We start from the raw sequence: 11,877 nt of genomic DNA on the forward strand, positions 1-11,877 counted from the left end.
GTCTCTCTCTCTCTCTCTCTCTATATATATATATATATATATATATGTGTGTACTACTTAGAAAATTAGTGATTTCATCAAATTGCTGTACAGCATTATAGTTGAAATATTTTCTATGATGAAGTGTGACAGTAGTTTAATAAAACCAATTAGAAAAGGGATATAATATACTCTAATACTAATTATCAACTCTTTAAACAAAAAAAACTGGTCATAAATTCAGTATGATTCACAGACTGATAGACTACATGTGAAAATTTTTGGGAATCACACCTTGTTTAGAATAACCATTTATTAGATGCATTGGCACAAGCAAAAAATATTTAGACAAAATGGATTCTTATAACCAATAGAAAGAGTAGAATTCACTGTTAGTCTCTCCAGGGTAAGGAGACACAAGTAATAGATTATTTTTCAAATCACAAACATATTTCCATTGGTGTTCATTGTGGATATTGGCATCCCCCAGTGAGTAAACTGTACTGGCTTGATGTGGCAGTAAGGAAAAAGGACAGAGTGTCTTTTGCACATTGCAGTTTAAGAACTATTGCACATTGCAAATAGGAACTGAAGTAGACAGTAGTGTTAGTGCAAATTCAGAAACACTTGTTGCTTAACACTGTAGAACCAGGTGAACTGTTCGGCTATACCGACGCTAATAGTCTTGGATTATTATAATCTATTGTAAATTCACTCGTATATTTAGCAAATTGTTTTCATTAATTATAAGCCTAATCATATATTTTTGTATAGATTAATTTTATATTTTAATATACAGTTCTCTGGGGAAAGACTTAGTAGAATTTAGCTTATGGGGGCAAAACTTGGAGATGCATTTTCTTTAACTTCACATATTAGATGGAGGATGATTTTTACAGGCTTTTTTCAGGAAAAAAGTGTCTTTTGTGCCCTAAAATATGGTAAGTGTTTGCAGCTAATCTCTAGAACCCTATTGAGTCTCCATTAGGGGCCCCCAATATGAAAATTTTTGAAATGAATATAATATAGATACTTATTTTGAATAATTCCTTGCATGTCCATACAGCTTTAATACAAATAAACAAGTGCAGTCAAAACTGAGAGTTATCTTAACCCCACTGGATCCTCTTTCAGGGACCATAGCATGAAAATTTAATAAACCTCAAGAGAGAAACCTATTTTAAATCTCTTACATGTTTGTGCCAGTTTTTGTGTAAATTGTGTAATCCAGTCCTGAGACTCCTGTGGTGGTTCAAATTTAAGAATTTTCAAATCTTGATTAAGATTAGAATAGCTCCTTTTTGTTAATGTCAACTTTCAAATAAATTGGTTCATTTATAATTTTTTTAATAATTTTTTAAGGCATAAATAAGTCGATAAAGTAATTAGCCTGATATTGATGGAAGTATTTACCCTTACAGTTTATTACAGTATGTATTTTATTAATACATTTGTTAGTTTTTATAGTAAAATTTAGTGAAGTAAAACAATTTATCTTTGTTTCTGCTGCAGCATTATCGACGTGGATGGAACAACCAATTTGTGATGTTTGACCCAGAAATAACTGCTTGGAAATGGTTGACATATGATGTAACTATGTTTCTTAAAAGTTCTTTGGTAGTTTATACTAAGCTAGTGAAAACTGTATTATAAGTACAAACTAACATTAAATTGTACAAAAGCTACTTGTAAACAACTTTTTATGCAGATGTTAAACACTGTATGTGTTATAAGGAGTATAAACTAACATTAAAGAGAACAAAGACTACTTGTATAAGACTTGGTATATAGATTTTAAACATACCTAGAACTCTGTATGAAATAATCACTTTCTTAGATGGTTTTTGTCCATGAAAATCTGCATCATTTGTGAAAACAAGAGTTTTGTATTTCATTTTCATCCATGCTATCAATTTTGATTTATTTTGTATCTAAATTCACTAAAGCTTTTATAAGATCATGATAGATTGGAAAGGAATTACAAACGGTGACTCAAGCCCTAATAATGGTGAGTGTCAGAGTCATCTCTAATATTGAATTTAACAAAGAATTTAAGCAAATGATAAATGGACAGATTAGCAAAATGTGTATATGAGATAGTATTTCAAACAGATGTAAAATAGATTATTGTGTCTGTGTGAAGAAGTGAAATTTTCTAAAAAAAGAAGTCTATTCTAGGTAGCATTTTAAAGTGCCATGTAGTTTATTTAACATCCTGTAATAGATGAACTGTAAAAATTGGCAAAAACAAGTGGCATTGTTAGCTAATACACTGTAATATGAAACATCCTATAGTAGGTGACATGTTGAACAATGTACTGTAAAACTTGTCAGAAATGTAGCTGTTGTTCGCTAGTATTTTAGGATATGAAATAACCTGCATGATTATGAAAGACAGATGGGTGATTAACTTCATTAATTGACTATCTTAATTAGTGTCACAAAAATACAATATGCCAAAAATGATGCTACTGTTAAGTACTAGGTTGTAATATTAAAGATTGCATAGTAGATGACATGTTCAAAACTAGCAAAAAAATATTGCTGTTAGATATTACATTGTAATATGAAACATCCTATATTAGATGTTATATTGAATAATGTTCTGAAGATATACTTCTGTTAATAATGTGTTGTTTTCAGGGTACAGCACCATTGCCAAGAGCAGCTCATGCTGCTGCTCGAATATCAAACCGAGTATACATCTTTGGTGGTCGATATAGAAACACGAGAATGAATGACACTCACTGTGTAGATATGACAACTTTAACTTGGAGTGGAAGGTGAGAAAAAAGTACAAGTCTAAAAGAACATTAAGTGATAACTTAGTATGGATAGTGCATCTTGGAAAAGCTTTTGTTTTGCAATGGTACTTTGTGTTGAAAAGTTTGTTTGTATTGTAAATAAGATTATGGATTTAAATATAACAGGAAAACATCTTGACGGTGTGAAAAACTTAGACAGAAGTCAACAATACTTTTTTTCTTGTTGTACATAGTCTTCCAACTAGAGGACCCCAACCCAGAGGGCGTTCTTGGCATAGCTTAACAGGACTTTCTTCAGAACGACTAGTCCTTTATGGTGGTTTCAGTCAAAATAGTGAACCTTTAAGTAAGTTGAAGAATTATTATTATAAAATAAAACTGCTATAAGAAAAGATTGTATGAAAACATTGGATGTAAGGAGCTTTGGTAATTCAAAGAATTGATATGTCGTATGATTAGAGGGTGTTAAGGGAGAGAGAGAAAACATTTGAAAGCCAGCTCTTGGAGAATTTTGAGTATTATTTAATATTGTTATTTGTGGTAATTTTGGTCAAATAACAAAAGAATAAACAGAGTTAATAAGATTGTTAGATAAAAATAGTAGGTTTAAAGCTTTAAATTAGAACTTAGTACGTGTAAGGGTACTTTAGGCTTAGCTATAATTCAGCTTACTGGTAAATCATAAAACATGTTAAATACATAGATTGTATTTGTTTAATAAAACAAAGGACTAGTTTATTGTCTCTTCATGTTTTGAGGATAAACTTGGTTACTTGACTTAGATACATTAGTTTAAATGCAGCTTATAGGTTGGTTATAAATCAGGCTAAATGCATTATATTATTACATAAATATCAACTAAAGTAAAAGACTAGTTTTATGTCACTTCTATGTAATTAAAGATAAACTTAATTGCTTTAGTGAGAAGATAAAGTAGTGATAAAATTCTGTTATGTTTTTGATTCTCAAATGCTAGGCTTAACAGTGTTGTCAACAGGCTACTGGTAGTTAGTGTTGATTATTTATTCCCAGGCTATAAATACAATGGTTTAGACTAGTTAAGGAGTTAAGCAATCACAGTTTGTTAGGTGTGATGGGTGCAATGAGGGGGTTTCATTTGAGAACTCGGGACTGGCATGTACTTTTAAGGAAACTAGCAGTAAAGATGTACAATTTATTTGTAGAGTTTGTATGTTGGAGGAGAAGTTGGCAGCTAACCTAATTAAAGTAGAGACAATAGAGAAAGAAAAGTGTAGACTGTGGGAACTGACAGCAAGATTTCAAGAGGAATTTAAGCTTTTACATGCAAGGGATACATCAGCTGACAATGACTTTTAGGAAGTTAGAAACAGTACTATTAGGAGTAAAAATAGTGTATTTAGTTGTAACGAGCATGTTCTGTTGAGCAACAGATTTCAGATTTTGTTTGCGCAAATGAAGAACTATTAGAGGAAAGGCAAAAAAAAAAGAGAGACAGAGAAGGATGTTAATTTATCTACTTCAGGATGTTATAGTTATAGGTTTCTTGTACAAGGCATGTGGATAGGATACAGACCATTAGATAATGTAGATGAAATTAATGAGAAATTTTACAGTGAGATTAAGATTTCAGCTGTTAATGATGAGTGATTTTAGTTCAGGCATATAGATTGGGAAATGTTAGAGTCAAACCAGGAGAGAGAGGGGTTTTTGGAATCTTTTCAATTGGTCAAGAGACTTAATAGAAACAATACTATTTTATATTTATTGTTAATTCTAATATAGAAGTGGTTGAGAGGGTGGAAATTAAAGAACATATGGGTGTAATTGGTCATTGCTCTATTAGCTTCGATGTTGTGCTGCATATGGAGATCAGGAATAATGACAGTTTGGTTACAAATTACAAAAATTTACGCTTTTCTACACTAGCCTAAATTCTATTCGAGATTCAGCAACAGAAAAAGAAAAAACACTGGAAGGGGGAAAGAAGTGTGAGAGGATGGAAGAATCTATTGGAAATATATTTTCAGTGTAGGAAAATGTTAACTTCTGATACGATATCTTACTTCTACTCACAGAATAGCTAGAATCCCTTATTAACCTGGTGGAGGGACTGGTTTAACAGTACCTAGATGAGCCTCCTTCAGAAAATGTGCAAAGGAGGTCCATGGAGTGTGTGAATAAACAGTATGGAAGACACACCTGTGAGAGACTGCAAAAATTAAATAAAGGGATCCCTGTTGTAGAGTGGTTAGGGTGCAGCATATCATAAGGGGGAGTTCATCCTCAACCAACATGAGCAGTACCGTGATAGCAATATCAGACTTGTGGTAGGAAGAGGGTCCTCTACCATTTACTTTGGACATGGAAACTGGAAGGGAAGAAGATCTTCTATTCCAAGGACCCTCATCATCATGTGTGCATGTACAACACCAGTACCCCCCAGGAACTGATGTCTGGAAGACAGTAGGAAGGAGGATGCCCAGCCACTGGGTTGAACTGCATTTTGACAGAAATCATCCAGCCCATCACCAGGTGGCATCTGGAATAACACATCAGGTCTTTACACCAGCTAAACACCACCACCCTATTGAGCACAAGACTCCCACAAGAAGAAGTGGGGGAACAGTGCATTGGAGAGTCCAGAGGAATGCAGCACCAGAAACAGTGCAATGGGTAACCATGAAACCCTATTTTGAAAAGCAGACCATTCCTGAATCAGTTAAATGAAGGAGCAGCAAGGATGGATAGCATTTCCCTTCTTCTTTACTAATGTTAGTTCATGAATGTACACCATGAGGCAAAACCTACAAGCAGTCTTGCAGAACACCCCATTTCAATGGTGGGCATTATTGACCTGAATGGTTGAACAGTCCAGGTTTAAGAATAAGGATACCTAGTCAGGCAACACTCACTACTGAGCAGGATCCATACATGAGAGAAAGGCCCCTGTAAAAAAAAAAAAAGAAAAGTAGAAAAGGAGCATTGACCCACTCTTAGAGAAACCATGGAGCTTAAGATGGTGAGGGAGGTAGATGATAACCTGTAGAGCAAGAAATGGCCAGACGATGAAGATAATGAGAAATATATGTATGGAAAGTGGTCCACATGCCGGCACAAACTATATCCTGTAATAGATGACAGAAACGGGCAGTCAGGAACTTTGTAAGGTGACAGATTTGATGGGAGGAGACATGGAGTAGATCACAATCATCAGGAGACAGGGAAGAATAAACTAGGTGAATAAGCTGGTGAAACGAATTCATAAGGATAATAGGAAAAATATCATGGGAAATGAAAGGGTTCCAGTGAATGAACAAATGGAAAGGGGAACCATGGGCAGGAGCCACTTAACAGCAGAGAGCCCATACAGGACATAGAGGCAATCCAGATCAGAAAGATGATAAAGGTGAGGAAGGGGGGGAAATGGGACTGGAGGCAAAATTGCTCTTATGTGAAGCTGATGTTTTGGGCAGAAAAGACCAATCCAGGCAGAGGATGTCACGAGTCCTGTGATGTAATGTGCAAGAGATATCAAGAGCAAACAAATCTGAATGTTGACATCCACAGGCCAGAAGGAAGAGAAAAAAGGTCTTTAACTCCTTTAATGTAGAAAAAAAATTGTAGAATTTTATGGCTACCATGTAATAAAGTTTTTGAAAATATTTTTATTGTACGACATCAACTGTATGCAAAGAACATTGTGTGAGAACTTCACAATAACCTTTAGTTTCACCACTAGTTATGATAAATCATTCATACATGTGACAAAATAGTGTACGTTTTGGCCACTGTCACAGATTCAATGTCAATAGTTATGCTTAGTATGATAGATTTCAAAACATAGTGTTAGACACAAAGCAAAATCACACTCTTCACAAAAATATCTTGTTTCCCTCCTTATTTTCTTCTTATCTGGTCCAGTATGAGAGCAACAAACCTTGCACCCTCGTGTTGGAGTGCTTTTGCCTTCATTTGGTGGAATAAACTTTTGGAAATGACATCCGGTTAGTCACAGAGGATTTGATTTGTTCAGTGATGGTCTTCCTGTATGAGGAATCGTGGCTGGATCAGGATAAGTTTCAAGAATTCTCTCAATCAGCTTTATTCAGCCCAAAGGGACAGCTACATTGTCTTTTTTGAATAGAATATAACTGTTGAGCACAGTTTGATTGAGCAAGTGGCAAAATTGTTTTTTGTACCACACTTTATGTCTCTCATGTTCTGCTGGATATGCATCTGATCCATCATGTCTATGGCTCTCATATTGTTGTTGTACATAAGCACTGCAGTGAGTGTTTGTTTATCTCCCCGATGTGTGTGTGCGTGTCGTCATTTCATTTTTGTGCAACATTGACAAGAGTGTGACCTCTCTTTTATCTGACCACTTCATAGCCACCATGTTATATGTATACATTGCAGTTGTTTGACCACGAGAAATTTTCTTCTTCAATTCAGAAGGCATGTGTTTTCAATTTATCCTTACAGTTCCCACAGTATCAGTTTTTTCATATGTAGTTCTCTGAACAGGCTCGGTGAACTATACCATTGTCACAGATTCAATGTCAATAGTTATGCTTAGTATGATAGATTTCAAAACATGGTGTTAGACACAAAGCAAAATCACACTCTTCACAAAAATATCTTGTTTCTCTCCTGATTTTCTTCTTATCTGGTCCAGTATGAGAGCAACAAACCTTGCACCCTCGTGTTGGAGTGCTTTTGCCTTCATTTGGTGGAATAAACTTTTGGAAATGACATCCGGTTAGTCACAGAGAATTTGATTTGATTAGTCTATGAAAATACAATAGTCTTGACCAAGGAGGTCCTTAGCAAGTGTCAGCACAATTCGTGATGATATGAGACCATCCATTGATTCTTCTAATTGCATTACTTGTCCAATGTGAACAGTTGACTTCCAAATATAGCCTATTCCGCATTCACACAGTTTGTAAGGCTTTAATGGAATGTACTGTTTCATGTCCAAATGCCCCTTCCACAGCATCAATGATTCATCAATAGCCACATGTTGTTCAGGCACATAAACAGGGAAGAATTTTTCAATAAGTGCATCAAAAAAGTTTTTGATTTTCCAGAATGATTTCTCTGCGGCTGATGTGGTCTCTGGCATTGAACTGTTATAAATGAAGTGAAGACAATTCGAGAGCAAGCTGAAATGCAGTCAGTCATTTTCTGCCTGATGTACAGTGTCTTAAGCAATGGTTTTGTTGACCAATATAGCTCAACCCCAGGCTTTTGAATAATTCTTTGATAGATGAACACTGCGAACAAAACCATCATTTCATCACTCATCATGCCAGTCCACTGGTTGAATCTGGATTTGTGCTTCAAGGTCGAGCCCTCAATAAGGTGTTGTGCTTGTCTGTTTGTTTCAGTAACAGTCATACTAATCATGTCATCAGTAATGAACAAATTGAAATATTCTAACAGATCACTTGTGTCAGTTATTGCTATATGAAGTCCAGGTGACCATGTGAACGGTAAGTACATAATCTGATTACATTCCACACCAGACCATGCAAACGATATAGAACCGTCAGTCTGGCTTTCATCTGTCGTGCTCTAATCATGGTCATCATCGTCTGCGACATCTAAATTGCTAGAACTAGACTCACTATCATATTCTGATGTGCTATCTTCAGAATCAAACAACATATGTTGTATTTTGTCTGCAGACAGACCATGTTTTTGACCCGCCATTGTATTTTAGGACAGCTAAAATAATCGTGAATGACACGGGAGATTGTAGGCTGTTACATTACCCCCTTCTGCACTTCAATGACATTGCATTTGTCTTCTGCAGGTAGGACGAGTCAACTTGTTTTACACAGTGGGTAAGTGAATGTAATGCCTGATGATGAGTATACTCGGGGTTCACACTGCGTATTAGGTTATTGCTGGATGAGTTAACTCAGGATACATGGTAAAAAGGTTAAGGAGAGATGATATAAGGAAGAGGAAGTGTCAATAGGAGTGGGTGCAGAAGTGGAAACCATGGCTGTGCTGGCCAAAGTGGTACCACCAAGAGAACATGACATGGAGTGGCTTGTATGATGGAAAGGACACGAGGAAGGTGGATGAGGGGATAGGCATAGAGGTACCCCCGTCACCAATCTTGACTTAGGGCATCAACAGATACAACCATAGAATGTAGAATAGAGGACCAAAACCTGAGAAACTTTGAATTCAGGTGGGTTGCATCCAATTCTGGAGTACCCCACTGAGAACACAGCTAGCCAAACACCTATGGGTTGAGAAACCATTCTGTTGAGAGAATCATGTCGGGGCAAGATAAACTATTTGCAACCACCCAGCATATGACATGCCAACAAGTAAATGTGATGGCTAAAGACTCAAAACAGGAGGTCCAATGTGTGGAAACAAAAAGACTTTGATCAAATGCCCCTAGTTGAGTGATGTACAAGATAACCATTGAGTTATTGGAATGGATCATAACCGAACATTTTTAGTGAGCTGGAAGGAAATGAACCAAAGCCTGATGGACAGTGAGTAGTTCCAAGAGATTGAGATGCAGAGATGGCTCGTTGATAGACCAATGGCCTGAAATCTCCTTTGTGTCCAGATATGCTCCCCCCACCTGTAATAGAATCATCAATGAAGATGTGCATCTTCACAGGAGGAGGAAGAGGAACACCAACTATGGTGTTGTCTCAGTCTAACCACCAGGTGAAGTCCACATGAAAGGAAGGAGAAATGGGCTCTCCAAAGAAGCACACATCTCCAAAAAGAGATAGAACCTCTCATGCAGTTGAAGAAGGAGTGGAGGAAATGGACCAAACCACAAGCTCCATAGATCTCAGGCAAAGGGGAGAAGTGTGAGCTTGGCTCAGACAGAAATTGAAAAATACCCCAAGATGAACAAGGTATTGAGTGGGGGAGAGGAGAGACTTCTCCATCTTGACAAGCCAACCTACCCATGCAGCCTCTTGAAGAAGAAACTGAGTGTGTAGGGAAGAGTTGGTATGTGAAAGACTTGGAAGCAGTTATTCGTCCATATAATGGTGGAAACGAAGGCCCCCAGAATGGAGAAGTCAAAGGCCTTGATTCAGCCATAATGGACAAAACATAGAAAATGCTGGGGAAATGGGAATGTGGAGGTAAGCATCTGAAACATCTAAGTTCATCATCCAAAGACCAGGAGCGAAAGCCCATCAAAGAGATAGGTAGAACAATTCCTCTGACAATTGTGGACTCGAAGCCACTGTAGTCAAAGTAAGGTTAAATGTAGTAGGAACAGCAGTGGTAGTAGTTGTAACATGAAACTCAGAATTCTTTGCAACTAAGAATGGAAGTAGAAAAGTCAAAACAGGGAGCTCCAAAGAATCATGTATTAGAATAAAAGACACCTAATGCTAAAAAAAATTTCAGAACACAAGTGCAACAAACATAAAGAAAACTAAATTCCCATAAAAAACATCAAGAAATTGATCGAACATTCTGTACAAGAAAGCATGAGCAAAAAATGCATCTTCACACCCTAAGTGCCAATCGAAAAGTGAATTTGGGCTAAGCTGCGTAGAGGGAGTCAGCTGTGTTAGGAGTTGTGTTACACTCCTATTGATGGAAGGTTATCACATGCTCATTTGCATGCTATCTCACAGTTGCCTCATGTGAAAACATTTAAGAGTATCAAGGTCAGTGGTGAGCAAATATTTGTGCATATAGAGGGCAGTACAAGTCGAGGAAAGCCATTCTGTGAGAGGAGGTAAAATATTGGAAAAGTAAATTTTGAATGGATATAACAAGAATTATCTGTTATGAATTTAGTAGCGGAGTTATATGGAGACACTGACCAACTGTGGAGAATTTTTAATCATAAATTTTTAAATATTCAGGATAAATATGTTCATTATAGAAAGAAAAGGGTGGCTGCAAGTAAAAAACTAGGTTGGCTCTCAAAGGCTAGAAGGGATAAAATTAAAGAAAATAATCACAAGCTTGAGAAATTTTAATTGATTGGTATGATGAGAGATTCAGAATATCAAGAAAATTAGTCAAACTGGAAATTAGGACATGAAACAGAATGTATGAGAAAAGGTTGCGTGAAAATGTAAAAATTAACAGTAAGGATTTCTTTAAGTATATTAAGGATAAATTAAATGTTAAGATGGGGGTAGGACCCTTGAGAGATTATAAAGGAAGGCTTGTATCTGATAATTATGAGATGGCTGGGTTATTAAATTCTACTTTTCTTCAGTTTTTACTAATGAATATTTAAGCATGTATTCATCATCTTGAATAATTGATAGATGGAAACAAAATCGAACAAAATGATTACATTAATTCTGAGCTTGCTAAGAAAACAATTGGGAAATTTAAAGAATGATGAGGCTCCTGGACCAGATAATATTTCCCTAAGGGTTTTGATGGAGGTTAAGGATTGGATATGAGAGCCGCTTGCTACTAAATTTTGTAAGTTCTTGAACAGTGGGCAGGTGCCAGAGGATTGGAAGTTGGCTAACGTTACTCCTTTTTTCAAGGGAGGTAATAAATATTGTCCCAGTAATTATAGGCCTATTAGTCTTGCATCGATTGTGAAAAAAGGTTTTGAAAGTCTCAGAAAAGATGCTTTGCAAAGTCATTTAGCAAAGTTTAGAATTTTATTGGATAGTCAACATGGTTTCACTGAGGGAAAATCTTGCCTTACAAATATTTTGGCATTCTTTGAAAAGGTTACTGCTTATGTAGATGAGGGTAAGGGGGCTGGTTTGGTGTATCTAGATTTTCAGAAAGCATTTGACAAGGTACTACATAAAATGCTTGTAAAAAAATTATCTCTATAGGTGTGGGGGATAAGTTAGCAAATTGGAGAGCAGAAAGCAGGGAGTTGTTATAAATAGAGTTCAGTCAAACTGGATTAATGTCATATGTGTGGTACCTCAGTCTCAGGACCTTTGCTCTTTTTGATTTACATCAATGACATAGATGAAGGAATAGTCAGTAAGTTACGTAACTGTGCTGATGATAGTAACATCTTGAGTGTTGCTGGCTGTGAGGAGGATGCTGCTGGTTTAAAAAAGGATTAAGATCATTTAGTGAGTTGGGTAAATGAATGGCAGATAGGTTTTAATTATGATAAATGCAAGATAATGCATGTGGGTTATCATAATTT

General features: G+C 36.2%; 1 protein-coding gene across 2 annotated transcripts in view; it reads left to right on the plus strand.

Moving 5' to 3' along the window:
* Positions 1 to 11,877, plus strand: part of LOC106468412 (kelch domain-containing protein 2-like) — a 32,638-nt gene that overhangs the window by 7,941 nt on the left and 12,820 nt on the right. For both annotated transcript variants that reach the window (XM_013928840.2, XM_022396750.1), the window contains exons 5-7: positions 1,492 to 1,569; positions 2,623 to 2,762; positions 2,978 to 3,090. In XM_013928840.2, the coding sequence (XP_013784294.1) occupies positions 1,492 to 1,569; positions 2,623 to 2,762; positions 2,978 to 3,090 (331 nt within the window). The remainder of the gene's footprint in view (positions 1 to 1,491; positions 1,570 to 2,622; positions 2,763 to 2,977; positions 3,091 to 11,877) is intronic.

Source organism: Limulus polyphemus, unplaced genomic scaffold (genome assembly GCF_000517525.1).
Source record: "Limulus polyphemus unplaced genomic scaffold, Limulus_polyphemus-2.1.2 Scaffold2998, whole genome shotgun sequence".
NCBI lineage: Eukaryota > Metazoa > Arthropoda > Merostomata > Xiphosura > Limulidae > Limulus > Limulus polyphemus.